The sequence below is a fragment of the Manacus candei genome, unplaced genomic scaffold, assembly GCF_025592945.1.
Source record: "Manacus candei isolate 608988 ecotype Guabito, Panama unplaced genomic scaffold, ASM2559294v1 h1tg000050l, whole genome shotgun sequence".
Taxonomy (NCBI): Eukaryota; Metazoa; Chordata; class Aves; order Passeriformes; family Pipridae; genus Manacus; species Manacus candei.
In genome coordinates, this window is record NW_026138098.1 from 5,024,912 (window position 1) to 5,043,173 (window position 18,262).

General features: G+C 42.2%; 1 protein-coding gene across 4 annotated transcripts in view; it reads left to right on the forward strand.

Annotated features, from left to right (window-relative positions):
* The window catches only part of DOCK1 (dedicator of cytokinesis 1), a 332,168-nt gene that overhangs the window by 180,973 nt on the left and 132,933 nt on the right, over positions 1–18,262 (forward strand). For all 4 annotated transcript variants that reach the window (XM_051801050.1, XM_051801051.1, XM_051801054.1 and 1 more), the window contains 2 exons: positions 15,466–15,544; positions 15,983–16,083. In XM_051801050.1, the coding sequence (XP_051657010.1) occupies positions 15,466–15,544; positions 15,983–16,083 (180 nt within the window). The remainder of the gene's footprint in view (positions 1–15,465; positions 15,545–15,982; positions 16,084–18,262) is intronic.

Consider the following 18,262-nt stretch of genomic DNA (forward strand, 5'->3'; position numbering starts at 1 on the left):
GTCCAGCTGAGAGAGCCCAGTTCACATCTTGGGTGAAGAAGTTGAAAATTCATTCCAAGTTTTATGCCAAATCAAGGAAGGTCAATGTAATACTTAGTTTTATAAGGTGTAGGCAAACATTCACCCTGAACAGACCACAGGGTTATTTACTTTTGTGGAGTTTAAAGTTGATGGTCACAGAATTGTCACAGGATCACAGAATGGTTTGGGTTGAGAGGAATCTAAAGACCATCTGGTTCCACCCCCTACCATGGGCAGGGACACCTTCCACTAGCCCAGGTTGCTCCAAACCCTGTCCAACCTGGCCTTGGACACTTCCAGGGATGGGGCAGCCACAGCTTCTCTGGGCAACCTGTGCCAGGGCCTCCCCACCCTCACAGGGAGGAATTTCTTCCCAATATCCCATCTCCCCCTGCCCTCTGGCAGTGGGAAGCCATTCCCTTTTGTCCTGTCCTTCCATCCCTTGTCCAAACCCCCTCTCCAGCTCTCCTGGAGCCCCTTTGAGCACTGAAAAGGGACTCACAGGTTCTCCCTGGAGCCTTCTCCTCTCTGAGCTGAACAATGGTCCTTCCTGATCCCCATCTTGCTGCTGGAGGTTATCACTTCCAGAATATTGCTGCAAAAAAACACCTTGTGTAAATATTCCCACTGGATTCAGGCAAAAAGAGCTGGGATGGTTTGTATGATTTAAATTAACCAAGTTAACCCAGTGGCTTTTGACTGACACGGATGGTGAGTGCTCTGAGGAACCACTTTACTTTGAGCTCCAGAGCAGGAACAGGAAGAAGGTGAAGGGTGGGAGCCTCTTCTGTTTGCAGAACCTTCTTTAAGCCTTGTTCAGCTTTAAACTTAGAACATAGAGCCTTTGGAGTGTGGGTTGTAAATCCAAGGATAATAAACATCAGCCTCATCCAAACTTTCTGCAGAACTGGTGTTGCTCACAGTTGAGCTGGATGTAGTTTGCCACATGAGAGCTGGGTAAGGATTGAGTTGTCAGCACAAAGGTTTATTTCACCTTTCTCCTATAAAAAGATGGATCAGGCAACGTGTGTTGCATTATCAGATTATCCCAAGAATTGGAGTGTTTTGCATGTAAAGCTTCAGTGCTGATAACACTGTGCCAAATGAGTAGGAACGAACAGATGCTGAGTAAATAATCCGATTTTGTTGTTATTTGTAATGAATTTGTTGATAGGAAACAACTTCTCTATCTGTTCACATCCTGATAATTTGATAACCCATTTGTATTATTTAAGCTGTGTATTTTGGGAACACCAAGGCCGAGTCATTTGTAACAGGAGCAAGATGTAGGAACCACTCTCCTCAAGTGTTTTTTAAATTGCTTTGCTTGCAGCTACAGAGTTTGTTGGAAAGAATGATTTCTCATTCTGAAATTTCCGAGCCTCAGGAGTGGTCACAGAGCTGAGGAAGGGACAGCCTGGTGATTTAAGACTATTTAATGCCCCGCTTGTTGTGGAACAGAGCACTGGAGACCTTCCTGCTCTAGCAGAACATATCACTGCAGTTCCTTAATGCCCTACACCAGCAAACTGATTTATCACCTATTAGGTCTTATTAGATCCCATTCAGTAGGAAAAATGAACTGCTGGAGCTGGATGGCAGAAAATTAATTTGAAATAAATGTGATACACTCAAGCTTCTTCAGTTCTTCCCTCCAAGTCCCCGTGGCTGGGAAGCTGGTTTTCCAGGTTGGACATGGTTTCTTGCAGAGAGGGATGCCATGCATGCAGGGACACAGGATGATGTAAAACTGGTCTGTTTGAGACAAGTGGAGCTTTCACGTGGTGACTTTACACATTTATAATGTAGATTTGTTAAAAAACCTTTACAGTGCCCTCCTTACACATGTCCTTTGGTGCCTGGAGTGGCACAGGGGAGCAGCTGGCAGGGGGAGGGCACCTCTAAAGCTGTATCAGGAAATCACATCATCTGGGGAGGGGGCTCAAGAGTAGGGTTTTATTTCTTCCAATAGCATTTCTTTCCCAGGAGAAACCGTGGGGAGCCACTGTAAACCTTTTCCCACAGGAAAGGTTTATTATGAGTTTAAATCTGTGGTTTAAAACTGGAGTTGTTTCTGTGGGTGGTTGCCTGACATGTGGGGAACCTGTTGGAATGAGTCCAGAGGAAGCCACGGAGATGCTCCGAGGGCTGGAGCCCCTCTGCTCTGGAGCCAGGCTGGGAGAGCTGGGGGGGTTCACCTGGAGAAGAGAAGCTCCAGGGAGACCTGAGAGCCCCTTCCATAGCCTAAAGGGGCTCCAGGAGAGCTGGAGAGGGAATTGGGACAAAGACCTGGAGTGACAGGACAAGGGGGAATGGCTTCCCAGTGCCACAGGGTGGGATTAGATGGGATATTGGGAAGGAATTGTTGGGTGTGAGGGTGGTGAGTCCAGAGAAGCTGGATCCCTGGAAGTGGATGTCCAGGGAAATTACCAGACATTTTATTCCAGTTGTGGAACCACCCATCCAGATTTTTGCTGTCCTCCATCCTCATTGTTCCCCATGCAGGAATGAGGTTAGAAATTATATATGGAATCACGGAATTGTTTAAGTTGGAAATGTCCCCTAAAACTGTGGAGTCCAGCCATTAACCCAGCAGTGCCAAGCCCATCCCTAACCCTGTCTCCAGGTACCACTTGACTGAGTGCTGTTCCCATTGCAGTTGTCATTAATTTAGGCAAATCAAGGTGCTAAAATGTTCTTATGATTTCCAGCCCTGTCCCCATAAACGTGTTTTTAAGTAATTTTGAAAGAAACCAAGTGACACCCCAACTTCCTGTGCTGCACAAAGCAACTTCCCCCAAAAAATCTGTGTTTACCATAACCTAAAGCTCCTTGGCAGAAGTGAATTTAAACAGCTGTGATCACCCAGTAATTACAGTTTGTCACAGACTAATATTTACTTCTTTGACTAATTTAAAACCCATTCGTTATCCTACGTCCAAATTAAGAACAAAGCCCCGTGTTGGTCCCTGGATGTGTAATTGCAATTAAGATGGTCTCTTGCAGAAATAATACATGTAGGGTTAATTTGGACCAAGAGTTGTTTCTAATTCTGCCTTTGTGTTTCTGTACAATTAAATTATCCTGCTGTGGCACAGAGAAAATCACACTTATTTGGAGCTGGGCTGGAACGTGGTGTTTTTAACGGAAGGGTTTTTAATGAGGCTGTGGAACGAGGGCTTGGAGCCTGGATTGTTGATGACAATCACATTAGTGATGTTTGCTCATTCCACGAGAGGTGAGAGGCTCTGATCGGTGTTTGTGGCCCCAGTTGTGAGTGAACAACTTTCCTAGAGCAAATTAGATAATTTCTGATGGAAATGTCAGCTCTTAAAGGGTTGAATTAGAGGAGGTCTCTGCAGAAGTCTCTGTTCCTCCCTTTTTTGTGGCATTTGGCTCTCAAACATCTCATGATTCTTTGAGAATAAAAATATCATTTTATCATGAATTACAAATTTGAGTGAATGTGCATAAAGGAACATATTTCCCATGGTAAGAACATCATTTGAATGGTGTCATCACTCAGTACTCTCTCATGGATTGGACTAAATCACAGTTTTTAAGGCTCTTTTGCACCTTCATGTGCTGTGTGTAGGGCAGAGAAAGTGTCTAACTTTTAAGTATAAATAAAGTGAGAATTTCTCAATTCGGTGTAGCAAATTAAATATTCAGATGGATATAGATTAAAAAAAAGATCATAAAAACTCTTTCACTGTTTTCTCCAGCAAGGGGGAGAGGCCATTCTTTCCAGAGAAAAAGGAGAAGACTTAAAATATTGGGGAAAGATCTTAATCTTACTTTTAGTGTCTTTTGGGTATCAGTTTTCAGGGATCAGGGTTTGGCTATTGCTGACATTAAAGCTGAAATTATGTAAAATCTGGACAACCTGTATATGCCATTCTGCCTTTAATTTCTCTCCTTGCATATGGAAAAAATCCAGAAAAATGTGCTTTTTACCTTGTATAAACCTTAGTTGAACCCTCCAGTTGAGCAGTGCTGGCCTACAGAGCTCCTGGCTGTTGCCAGGCTTTTTCCATAATATCTGCTGCAAATGGACTTGAAAATCCTGGCAGGTCTGATCTGTGTGAGCATCAATATCCATTGGAAAAGCAGATTTTTTCTTGCCCTTCACTAGTCATTGCAGTGCCAGTGGAATGAGATGGTTTTAAGGTCCCTCCCAACCCAACCCATCCTGTGATTCCCTGAAATCGGGTTCTCTGCAATTCCTTTTATGAAATACTTTAATTCCATTCCGTCTCTTAATCCTGAGGAAGCTCTTTAAGCTACTGTATTATGCTAAGGATAAAAGAACTTTAAAACTACAGAAAATTACGTGGTTTTTGAAATACAAACAGTAGTTTAGGGCACCACAAGACTAAAATTCCATTTCTGACGGCTGAGTTTGTGAGACAGAACAACAACCTGCAGGGGCTGCTCTAAAGAATCCTCACCTTGCCAAGGCAGAGCCATATCACAGTTTGCTTTAATGTGGACACAGCAATAAGTGCATCTCTAAAACTGTGTAAGGTCTGTTTACTTGCAGTTTGACAATCACACTTATTTGGGAAGTTCCTGACTCCAGCACACGGGAACTCCATCGATCCCGCAGTGCAGACAGGGCAGTGCAGTGCCAGGGAAGTTAATTTGGACACAGGAATGTGGTTCTGAGCCTCACAAGGACAAGCCAGCCACTCCCCTCCCAAAAATCAATGCCACTGGACTGATTTCCCTGCACTGGATCAAAGAAGAGTTGGGCAAAAGGCCCACATAACATTTATGCACCATTTATGCTCTTTTTATGTTCTCCCCTGGCCTGAATTGCACGGTTTGGCTACCTCTAAATGGATAATTTATAATGCCAATGGCACTGAAAGCCAGCAGCTTCTCTTGGAGCAGACTGTAATTATTTTATGGGCTCATATAAGCAAAAAAACTAAGTGGGGAAAAGTTCAGACCAGCCCCAATAGGAGATTTTCTCACCCAGAAAAAAACTTCCTAAACAAAATGTTCATGGTGACTTTTTTCAACCAGTGCTTGTGTACAGAGTAACAGCTAAAGCTGTCCTCATCTTATACAGCATAATGTCATAGAACCATAAAATTATTTGGGATGGAAGGTACCTTAAAGCCCATCCAGTCCTGGGCAGGGACACCTTCCACTAGCCCAGGTTGCTCCAAGCCCCATCCAACCTCACCTTGGACACTTCCAGGGATCCAGGGGCAGCCACAGCTTCTCTGGGCAACCTGTGCCAGGGCCTCCCCACCCTCACAGGGAAGGATTTATATCTGCAATTATATTTTGTGTCTTACTTCACACCAAAACAATTTAGCACCACCTTTGTCCCACTGACACACTTGGCTGTTTTTTATGACCCCGGTTGCATTTGCCTCTTAGGCTTTGACTTCATGGGGCAGAAACTAATCCCAGCTGTAAAAATTCCTGGGAGGATTGGAATGTCTGAGCCAGCCCTGGATCCTGCCTGGCCTTGAGCCCATCCCAAGGCTGCACTGCAGCCCCCCTGCACAGCAGCCCCTTGGTGTGGTGCAGGTGATCCCTGTTTAAATGCATCTGTTTGCAGCGTTGGGAATGTCCCTCTGCTGCCCTTCAGTCCTGCTAGAACAGAAATCAGCAACATTCTTGATGTTACAGTGTTGTTATCTGCCCTGCAAGCCTGATTTTTGTGCTGTATCATCTCTGTTTCCATACACAATCCCTGGTTTGTGGGATGATTTAACCCTTTCCCCATGAGCCAAAAATCCCGCTGATAACTACGGAGCAGACGGGCATCGTGCTGGGAGGATTTGTGCTACTGGCAGGTATTGAAGCATCATATTGAAGCATTTATTCCACTCCTGTCTCATTTCTACAAACAGGAGGCTGAAGGAGAAATGGGAAGAACAGCAAAGCAGTGATCTTGTCCGAAGGTTAATGGCTGGGTGAGGGGAGTGAGAGGCTGTGCAGGAGGAGAGCGACGTTCCCGTCTCGCCTCACTCCCTCCCTCACACACCCCACTGCCTCCTTAAAGTGGTTTGTGTCACTTTAATATCTGAGAGCCACACTTTGGATCAAACACAGGCTTACCTAAAGCTCCAGCAAGACTTCTTTACTTTACCAGCATTAGTGTTCCCTTCACAAAGCTGTCAGCCGCATAAGCACCCGTGGAACAGCAAAGCAGAGCAGCTGCTGAGGTTTAGCCTGCTCATTTCTTACAAGAAATCACTTTTCAGCCTCTTCCCAGGGAGAACACACTGCCTGTGTCTGTCTGCTGGGGGATGGATCCCAGTTTTGTGGAAGTTCTGCTCTGTGTCTGTGATTCCTTGTAGTTAGAAAATAAGGTGTAGGACTAGAAGCCAAATTCTGCTCCCATGGAAACTTTCTGCCATCAGGTATCACAGTGAAGTTCACATTTTATGTGATGGACAGAGAGAAGGGACCTCTGAGCACACCTGATTGGTGACCCCAGCACTTAAGAAGTGCTAAAGAAACCTTTGGACATCTTCTTCATTTGCAGATCACTTTCCTTTTCCTCATTAGTATTCTTTGGCAGAATTGGATAAATTAAATCCTGCAGAAAAAAATTGAGATTCTTTTCTAAGCAACCTCATGATGTTTGTTTAGCCAGGTGCAATTGTCTTGAAGTTGATTGCAAGATTGATGAAAATGCCAAAGAACCTGAAATGTAGCAGATCAATTCTATTGATTTATCCATAATTAGCTAAAGTAGCCTTAATCACCTCTAGGTATCCATGGAAATGGGGAAGGTGCAGCGGGCAGTGCCCTCAGCACAAAGCAGGGGAGGTTCCTGTGCTGCAAACTGTGATACAGTCAAATGTTTGACAACCTTTTGCCAAATTCAGTCAGAACTTTGGTGCATGGCAAGAAAATTTATCTGTGACATCCTTTCCTATCCTTTCCTTTAATTAATTCTCTTGTAATTATTTCTCTTTCCAGACTGAATATTTCTGTGAAAAGCAGTGCAATAGGAAAAAATCATCTTCTGCTTTATTGATTTTTACCTCTGCAAAAACTGGCTGAATTCCCACTTAAGAGCAAGTGAAAACAAGAACTAAGATGACAAGTCTGGTCATGAGGCCCTGGCCCAGGTTGCCCAGAGAAGCTGTGGCTGCCCCATCCCTGGAAGTGTCCAAGGCCGGGTTGGACAGGGCTTGGAGCAACCTGGGCTAGTGGAAGGTGTCCCTGCCCATGGCAGGGGGTGGAATGGGATGAGCTTTGAAGTCCCTTCCAACCCAAACCATTCTGTAATTCCATATTTCCAGAGGGGAAGGAGGTGGTGTCTGTTCATTGTAAAGATTTTTGTATTTTATTAAGCACTTCACTCTAATGAAAACTGCTTGTTTAATGTCTCACCTGGTGGCAGAGGTTCATCCCAGCAGTACTGCAACAAATTCCATGTTTTAAATCACAAAATCTCGTGCAAGTTTGTGCCAACTACCATAATAGAAACAATCGCTTTGAATTCAGTGAGTCTTCTTCCTTTAGAATATTAACTTTTGGGTAGTGCAACTGTAATGCTGTCCACTTGCAATAGATGCTATTTTCCCAGCATTGTAGCCCTAGCTAAAAACTCCTAAATTAAATTGTCTTCCAGCATTTCCATTAGAAAACACTGTTTCTGGGCTTTTATTGCTCTGCCATAAAATTCTTTAGGTGGTAAAATTTAGTGCAGAAGGTTCTATCCATGGCTGGGGTTATATCTTAGCTAAAATTTCAGGAGACAGAATTTACTGGGGCTTTTGAAAAAGTGTGTAGAAGTCTAAAGCTGCTTTTTTCTTGAATCTGAAGTCATCCAGAAACCACAGCATAGACCCCAGAGGAGAGCAAGGGTTCAGGTTCAAGGAGGTCTCCATCTCCAGAATTCTTCTGGATACAGCCCTGAGCAACTGCTTCAGAGGCACCTTCCACCCTCAACCTATTTTTTTGTTAAAATAACCCATTGTGCCTCTTACCCAGCCCTGATTATTGGTAGTCAGCCCACAAGTTTGTCCTTCAGCATTTTGTAACTCACAGTTATTTTTCATTCATCTGTCCCCATTGTTTCAGAGGACAGCCAGCCCAGAATATAAATGAGGGAAGAGCTATCAGTGATTATAGATAATATGCTAAAGCTGTTTCTGAAATATTTATTAGAAAATAGGTTAATAAAGTGACATGGAGCACCTGTGCTGGTGTGGAGTCCACATTATGAGAAGATTATGCTAATGGGAGTATTTAGTAGCAAGTCTTCTTTGGGATTACTCAGTGTTATTATCATCCTCAGCCCAGGAATTGGAATTCAAGAGGCAGCAAATGATCAAGGATTTAGTTTCTTCTTTTTTTTTTTTTTATTTAAAGTTTTGCCTGCTCTTTAGCCTGCTGAATTAGAGGATGTTGCAAGGAATCTTTTAAGCACTTTTTAAATGTTTTTCAAAGGAGAGAAAGGAGGAGACTGGAGAAAGGTGTGTAAATATAAAGAAGTGTAAAATGGAATTGATTGAAAGCTTCATTTGGGCTGGGCAGTTGTGAGGTCTGGAGGTGGGATGAGGAGCAGCTGAGGGCACTTGGTCTGTCCAGTTGGAGGAGACTGAGGGGAGACCTCACTGCAGTTACAACTTCCTCAGAGGGGCAGGCACTGATCTCTGCTCTGTGGGACCAGGGACAGGACCCAGGGAATGGTCTGGAGTTGTGTCAGGGGAGGTTTAGATTGGGTATCAGGGAAAGGTTCTTCCCCCAGAGGGTGGTTGGGCACTGAACAGGCTCCCCAGGGCAGTGGGCACAGCACCAAGGCTGCCAGAGCTCAAAGAGTGTTTGAATGATGCTCTCAGGCACATGGTGTGACTCTGGGGATGGTCCTGTGCAGGGCTAAGGGTTGGACTTGATGATCCTTCTGGGTCTCTCCCAACTCAGCACATTCTGTGATTCTGTGAGTGAACAGTATTACATCAGCAGTAAATAAAAAGGAAAGAAAATTTGGGAAAGGAGAAAAGTGTGGGGAGGTGCAAGGATACATTCAGACTTGCTTGTTTTAATGATTTTGACTTTCTGTGTGAGACACTGCTGAGGCCCCTCAGATCCTTGGGACAATTCCGAGCCCCTCAGGACAAGACAGGTATTGAGTGGCTGGACTGTGTCCAGGGAAGGGAACAGAGCTGAGGAAGGGTCTGGAGCACCAGGAGCAGCTGAGGGAGCTGGGGGGGCTCAGCCTGGAGAAAAGGAGGCTCAGGGGGACCTTCTCCCTCTCTGCAACTCCCTGACAGGAGGGGGGAGCTCGGGGGGATCCGGGCTCTGCTCCCAGGGAACAAGGGAAAACGACCTCACTTTGCACCAGGGAAGGTTCAGGCTGGATATTGGGGGGAAATTCTGGGTTTAATTTATACATGTTTAATTCCTGTTGTTGTTTAAAACTGAATTGCTTTGCAAGGCTGGCGCTGCAGGAGCATGTGAAGGTATTTGAGGTGATGGTGCTCAAGGAAGGCTTTGCTGTGCTATTCATGCCTTACTGAGCATTTGTTCAGGTTTGGGTTTTGCACTGGGATTTCAAGGTCTAGGTCTGCTGTTTCACACACAGCCTGACAAGATAAGAGAGGTCTGTCTCATCCAAGCACACTAAATTTGTCTCCCAGAGAAGCAAAAGCTCAGGCATGGAAAGCATGATGATGTGCAGGAAGGCTGATGAGCTGTAATAAAGCATTCATTATCCTTCCATCTAAATTAACTGAAATGACATCATAATAGTGCCTTTTAGAACCTCACTCCAAATTCCCTCTCTTTTATCGAATTATCAGCTAAACCGAAATTATTCTAAGCTGTATCTCTGTATTCTTGTTTAGATAATTATTCTGTCATTAGGGAAGTCATTTGTCCCTTCTTTTTCCCTCTTTTTTGATGTTTGCTTAAGGAAAAATGCTAGGGAGGACATTCCTAGTTTCTTTTGTTTCATATATTCTTGTCATAAATATTTTGCATAAATACTTACAGTGTAAATGCAAATCCCTGGCTATTTGAACAAACTAAATAATGTAAAAGAATGGCATAGACTGTAAAAATATTTCTACTTTTGGAATATCTGTATAGATTATTTCTCCAGAACAGTCATTTGCAGAGCAGTTTGATCTGTGTGTGTTACCTGATGTGGGGTGTCCTGCATCCACTTTTCTTCAGCTCCTTTAACTTTTGGAAATATTTTTTAAACAATGTGAGAAGCTGAGGGAAAGAAAATGGGGCACAGAATATTTTTAAACATGAGCAAATCAGGGCACTTGACTAATTAGGAGAGAGAATGGTGGGATAAAAAATGACTGTACCTGAGAGAGGAAAAAGGATGAGTTGTTTGGCACAGTGACTCCTGTTACATTTATAAATCGAATCCCTTTGTCCCTTCTTCATTTACAATTGCCATTGGAAGTCAGGATTTGATGTATGTTCCCAGCCTCCTGGAGTCAGTGAGGTTGTTTGTAGGAAAAAAAGGACCTTTTGGAAAACTACAGCATCAAACCATTAATTGTTACACTATTTGGTGGAGCAATCTCTGAATCCACAAACCAATTAACCACCTGAGGGCCCAGTGGAAGGGAATAATCATCAGTAACAGGAAAAATACCCACAAGCCAGCAGTTGCAGTTGAAGCTGGTCCGTGGAGCAGCAGCATATTATTGGGTGTATTGACTCTGGACTGAGAGCCATAAATGAGGGGAAATTACTGAAGAAATTACTGCCCAAGGCAGGACGAGGGGAATGTACCCAACCAGGTCACAGATATTTGCTTAATCTGGCTTTTGGGTTTGTTTTTTTGAGAATTTCTGCCCTTTATGATGTGTATTTCCTCATGTCCAACCTCTACCATGGTTTCCTCCTCTCCTGTCCTCTCTCACCCGAGCTGTCCCCATATTTTTGTGTCATTCTTGAGGGTTGGTGACTTCAACTGAACAATATTCCAGCCAAAGCCTTTCCAGGGCCAAGGAGATGGGAAGAAATAGTTCCTGTCTCACAGTGGACCCTCATCCTAATACAGCCCTGACCAAGCTTTTTGGGACAAGATGGCACTTGGAGTTCTGTTTTGCTGCCCAGCAGCTGAACATCCCACTGCTGCAGCCTTTCCCTGTGTGTCTGCAATTCCTTCTTCCTGCTGGATCATGGAGAACTGCAAAACAGCTGGAGAGGGACTTTGGAAAAGGAGTGACAGGACAAGGGGGAATGACTTCCTACTACCAGAGGGCAGGGTTAGGTTGGATATTAGGAAGGAGTTCTTGGCTGTGCCTGTGAGGCCCTGGCACAGGTTGCCCAGAGAAGCTGTGGCTGCCCCACCCCTGGAAGTGTCCAAGGCCAGATTGGATGGGGGTTGGACCAACCTGGGCTAGTGGAAGGTGTCTCTGCCCATGGCTGGGGGTGGAACAAGATGGACTTTAAGGTGCTTTCCAACCCAAAGCAGTCTAGGATTCTATGGAAGCTCTAAACACAGAATAAGAGGACAATCCCTATCTGAAAGGACCAAACTACAGGAGAAGAGGCAGCAGAAAGCTGTGGATGCACTTGGGAGTCATCCCCATCCTCACTGGTCCCCTGGGGCTCAGCACACACAAACCTTGTGTGTCCAGGATGTTATTTTGGTTGTTTAGTACATTCTTATGCCCTTTAGCAATGGTCATTCTTCCTCCCCCATATCCTGGAGTGACTTCCTTCCCTAATCATATTCCTTCTATTCCGCTCACATCATAGGAAATGTTAATTTCCTTATTTTAATTGAGTTGATAAAGTCTTTTGTCTAACAAATCTTTTCCAATACCTTAGAAATAGGTTTTGTTGTGTTACATGGCAGCAGAGAACATTGTGTTTGCTTCCAGTCTCTGAACTTCTCTCTTTTCCAAGGTTTAACTTCTGTGGCTCTTCCTGACACAGATAATGTATTCTTTTGTTAACTGAAGCTGAATTTCAAGAAAAGCACTTCTTTTTATTCACATGCAACTGGAAACTAATCTTTATTATTAATTACAGCCAGATAAGGGAAGGCACTGAGGGTGATGCTCCATCTGAGTGTAGGGGAGAGTTTTGATCACTTGTGTGTTGGCCCAGTGATGTCCAAGTCCACCTTTCATCCTTGAGTGTGTTCCAGCAGACAACTTCTTTATTCTTCAGTACAGAACTTTGCATTGTTTAATTCTGCCTATTTTGAAGAGCCACATTTCCCTCCGTTTTTTCAGATTTTCTGACTTTGACAGTGAAGTTGCTGAAAATTGGCAGTACCCAATTTGGAGGAGGATTAAAGTAACATCTGGGATGAGAAATAAAATACTTCTGCTTCCTCTTTCAAATTTTGTTTGGGCATAAGCCTGAACTGTTTTTCTTCATGGAAAGGGCTGTCCAGGCCTGGCACAGCTGCCCAGGGCACTGGTGGAATCCCCATCCCTGGAGGGATTTAAAATCCACGGGTTAGTGGTGGCCTTGGCAGTGCTGGGGAACAGTTGAACTATGTCTTGGGTCTTTTCCAACCTAAATGATCCCATAATTCTGTGCTCTTACTTTTTCCCTCTAGCCCTGTGTCCATTGTTATTTCTTCTCGTTCTTCTTCCCCAAGTCGCAGCTCGTTCTTGGGATGCTGCTTGAATCCTCCAGGTGTCCAACCTTCTCAGCTGACACCTCTCCTCACTGTTGTGTGGGTCTGTAGGAGAGGACAAGGTGGGCAGGGAGCACAGAGTGGTATCAGTGACCTCAGCCTGGTAGAAAACTGCATTTATCTAAATGCAGCTTTCCCTGTTGGCCCTATAACAGTAAAGCTTCACCCCAAGGTGAAGGGGGAGTGCTGTAATGGAACCTCTCTGCTCTTGTCCCAACATGCTCTGCAACTTGCTGCTTCTCATTGCCAGGATTTTATCACAGACTCTTTCTTTTCCTGTGGCAGTCACAGAACAGTCTGAGTTGGAAGGAGCAGTTCTTTCAGTACTGCTTGAAATGGGCATAAAATCCTCCTTGACTGACATTTGATTTGCAAATGAAGATATACTGCAATAATAGTAATAGTAGTAATAATAATAATAATAATATTGTTCTGTTGACTTTCACTGGGACTTCTTCACTGACCTATGTTACAAAGTGTTTTATCCAGGAACAGAAAGACTCAGTGTATAATCAAATCAAAATCAAATTGGAGGTTGAATAAATAATTCAAGAATCAACACTTAAATCTCTGCATCTCGTCTTTGGATGTTCTTTTGTGGAATTTTGGAGGAGTACCTGCCTTCCTAATGCCACCTGTGCACAAGGGCAGCATGTGGGCTGGGATGGGATGGAGTTGTTTAATTCCAATTCCACTTGTGTGCTCTGGTCCTTCTCCAGTTGCAATGTACAGTAGAATCTGCATTATTTGTTCTTTATTGGTATCCACTAGAATGAATATAAGGGAAAAATGAGTTACAATTTAAAGAAAAACAATGGTATATAAAGTAATGAGATCGTGCCAAAGCTTAATTAGGTGGATTAGATTGAATACATCACAGTGATGTCTTGAGGCAGCAGAATTAAGTTGTAGGCACAGTCCTTCCTGAGTTGGAACCAGTTTTATATCCATGAGGAAAGGAGACTTGGATGGCCCTTCCCACCACATTAAACTGCTAATTCTTCTGGGAAGATTTATGAATCTCATTGTATTATCAGACTTCAAAAGCACAAACCAGACCAGGGGATAAGTCAACGTATCAAACTGGTGGTTGTCTGATTACACAGATAACTGGGGTTTCAATCTTGGTATGTGCTACAGCTCAGTAATTGAATCATAGATCTCAAATACATATATTTTAGATCAGTGCAGAGTGTTATTGTGTTTGCTGCATTCAGCTCATTTATAAAACCTCTTAATGAAGTTGTTGCCACTGACAAGGATGCTGAATAACGGGCTGAAGTGCTGGTCCTGAAATACATCCTTGTGTGAGCTAGGTGCAAGGGCAAAGATGTTTCTGCCAGTTTATCTTATCTATAAAGGGAAATATTATAAAATATACCTACATATATGTATGTATTTAATTTTATATATATATATATTTGTTAATATTTTATAAATATTTTCATATTTTAAATTATTTTGTATTTTCTTTTCTAAATTTAAGTTTTATTTTCACTCTTCCATTATGCTACTCTGGAGGTGATCTGACTTTATACTACAGATACATCCCAATGACATCAAAATTTTTCCTTTATTAATTTACTTAAATACATAAATAAATAACCTCTCTGAGGATCCCAATGCCTTACTCTGTCAATTTATATAAATACATAAATATATACATAAATGATCTCTTGGCAAAATGTTGCCTATATATAAATATATACTAAATAATCTCTTGGTAACATAGGGCCCAGATATAAAGATATATAAATAATCTCTTGGCAAGATGTTGCCCGTGTGTTTTCTGGAGGCTTCATTTCTCTTGGGTTACCAGAGTTTTAGCTAATTATTAATTATTTTTAGGAGAGATCAGTAGGTATCTTAAATTCAGTAAAAGATCTTTCCAGCTGCCTTTTATGGTCTGTTTGAAATAATTCTCGTATTTATTTGTCAGCCTGTAGGAAGATTAAGTTTGTTATTTGAATTCAACAGTGAAATCTCTTTTTAAAATTGCTGTTGGGCTGGGGGAGAAAAACTAGTTCGTGTCATGAGAGGTCTTCATGTTGTTGGGACTTTGAGGAGACATAAATCTCCACCACAGCTTCCCAGAAGACAGACTCATTTGTCTGGGCATCAGCTGGCACTTGCAAAGCATTAATACCAGGTTTTCAGGAGGACTCTAATGTTTGTTTTGAAAATGGAGATCAGGCAACCAAAGAATAATATGTTTATTTTTCAGCACCATGAATATGTAGTGACCTACTTCTCCTGTGCCATTTGGTTTTCTCTTTACAGCTTGTCAGGCCAACTCCTGTTGCAATTTAAGAAGCATTTTAGAGACTCAATAAGTACAGAGGGTACTAAATTAGCATTTTGGAAGTAGAACAGTGAACAGTGTTTTGAAGATTGTCCTTCAGCAGCATTTCTGTTGTGCGATGAGTAAAATATTTTCTGCCTCGTGTTTGAAAATCTGTTTTGTTTCGCCTGCAAGTTAAAATACAACCAGTTGCAGGTCTAGTTTAAACACAACACTGAAATGTTGTAACTTGAAAAATATATATATTTTTCCTAATAAACTGAATTTTTAATGCTCTCTTGATTATCGTGCGATATTTTAAAGACAAGTGATATCATCCCAAACATTCCATGTGTTGCTACATATGCTAATTTACTTGATTAATTTGGAGAACCTCTACACAGAATTCTCTGTGGTGAGATCACACTGCTTTTCCAGTAACAGCCTCAAATTTCACTTTCCAGACAGACTCAGAGTTTTGTCTAATTGGGATGCCAGATATACAAAGGTACCCCAGAAAAGTGTGTAATTATGTCATTTTCTCTTGATCTTTCAGAGTCTTCCTGAGAGCAATTAATCAATATGCAGATATGCTCAACAAAAAATTCCTTGATCAAGCCAACTTTGAGTTACAGGTAAGAAAAAACCCACCAGTGTCTTGGGGACTGATGTGAATGTCATAAATTTCTGCCCTAAACGTGTAATTTTGATGATTTTATGTGTTGTCCTGACCACTTATCCCAGTTAAGCTGTTTCAGGTATTTGTGATCCATTCTTTTGAGTCTTGTCATGCAATCCCAGAATCACAGGATGGTTTGGGCTGGAATTTTACTTGACTCATCAAAACACAATGAATTAGGGTTTGCAGATGGGAGATATTTCATGGAAACACAAAGACAACGAGGAGATGTGTTAAGAATTTATCAAGAAGCGCCATCTCTGTGGTGTCTGTTATTTTCTCCTTTAAATATTTATGTGCATAATTTAGAGACTTTTAAGTTGTTTTGTAGGTGTGCAGGAAAACATTTCAGAGAATTAATGATACCTGTTCTTGTCATTTTGGGGGCTTTCAGCTTTGGAACAACTACTTCCACCTGGCTGTGGCTTTTCTCACACAAGAATCTTTACAGCTGGAGAATTTTTCAAGTGCTAAAAGAGCAAAAATCCTTAACAAGTAAGTCCTGTTCGTTATCTAAATCAGGGGCAAGAACTCAAGGTGTATTGATATAATTTTAGTCTAATTTCTTAGCTAAATCTATTCAAATTGAGATGCAATCATGGTGTAATGAAAGGTTGGTTTTAAAAACATGAATCAAGTATTGCATGTGTTTCTACCCTCAAATCAAGATCTAAATTACATGATTCATTACTGATGAAGACAGTATTTTATGCTGCAGGATGTTCATAAAGTCAAGACTTTCCAGAAGTATTAACATATTATAAAACTGCATTTTTAAATCACTTTAGCTTCGTCCTTATTCTAATCTCATTTTACGTGGGCTCTTTATTGCTTAATCCCTGACGGCCTTTTCAAGGGAATTTTTGTAACTACAGCCAGTTTCAGTGTGATATCCCTGAAGAATGGCTTTGGATAACTGCAGCCTTGTCTGCTTCCCTGGTTAAAAGGGATTACATTGCCTGGCTCCACACAGGGAGCCTGAACTACCCCATTGCTATTCAGAATCCCACAGCAAAGGAAAGCTGTCAAAGGGAAAAAAAACAACCTGGAAATCAGGCTGGAGCATGAATATTTTGTTCAATCAGAGAATGATTAAGGGTGGAAAAGATATCTAAGATCAAGTCCAGCCATTAACCAAGGCCACCACTCACCCATGTCCCCAGGTGCCATATCCACATGGATTTTAAATCCCTCCAGGGACAGGGACTCCACCACTTCCCAAGGCAGCCTGTCCCAGTGCCTGACCACCCTCTGAGTGAAGAAATTTTCCCTAATATCCAACCTAAACCTTGTCTGGTGCAACTTGAGGCTGTTTCCCTCTGTCCTATCAGTATTTCCCCCTGACTTTCTTTGGGGTTCCATAATAGTGACCTTCTCATTCCTTAGCTAAACACCAAGCAGAGAAAAGCCACTTATGTGATTTCAGACAAATGTGTGGATTCTTTTTCTGTGTCGTAATATTTGGAAAGAGCAGCTGTAAAAGCAGAGTTCCCATAGTCAGGTCACAGGTACTGCACAAAAATGGGGAATTTCAAAGCTCTGATTCCCTGAGCAAGTGCAGCTCAGGCTCCTTGTGTGTACATTTATATTACATGTCTAGAGAGAGAGAGAGAGAAGATGCATTTTTATCACTGCACCTTCTAAATTCCAGCCTTTCTGTATATTATTATGATAAGAGAAATCACAGTGACAATAGGGACAGTTCATCACTGCTGCAGTGACTTGAATTTAAAGGCTTTTTGCTTTCACTGTGTGAAAGGCTTTGACCAGAAAATTCAGGGAAGGCTCCGCATCCCATCCCTTTTTTTTGGCAGCTGAGTTTTGCCCTGTAAACTCAACCACTCCATCATGAGTGCTGAGGTGCTTCCTTTGGAAGCTGAGCCTTGAAAGAGAATTTTTAAGCTCTTTATCTTCTGATACACCTTCTGTGACTCTTGGGCCTTCCTTGATGAAACAGGAATATTTACAAGTTCAGTGGAAAAGTGGTGTCAAGCAGAGCTCAGGTTTTTGGGCTTGTGCTGTAAGTATCATAAATAACTTTAGAGTTACACGTTTGCAGAAAGAAATTGAGATGGTGTTGTAGAGCTAGGTAAATTTATTTTAATTTAATTTAATTTTGTGTAGAATCTCCTTGCCCTCTCCACCCAACACTGGTGTGCACCTACATGAGGATTTTAGTTCAGAGCTGACCTGAACAAAGAGCCAACAGCTGAGCTGTTACTGGGCTGGAAATTCCTGTCAAATATGTTTGTGGACTGATAATCCCTCTTTGACAGGATGGGAACGTTAAGCAGAAATCTCCTTTGAGTGATTTTTGTATTAAGCAGAGCAGTATTTTTTGTTGAAGAAATTCAAGAAATCAACAGACATTTCTCACTGCTGATAGAAGTAAATAGATTAAGTTGCTTGAAGTGGTTACTTAATGAAGTTTGCTAAATTGTAAATCTTTGTTTATAATGAATTTACAAAGTGTTATTTTCAGTGTAATCATGTTTTGGAGACAGGAATCAAGACTATAAATTCTTGGAGATGCAATAAATGTGTGGTCTGGAGGCACTGACTTTCATTGCTATGTGAAGCCACTACCAGTTCTGTGCCAAAAGGGGTAGAATTAATCAGTTAATTCAATATCACGCTCACCCATCTTTTTAAGTATATATTTCAATTAATATGC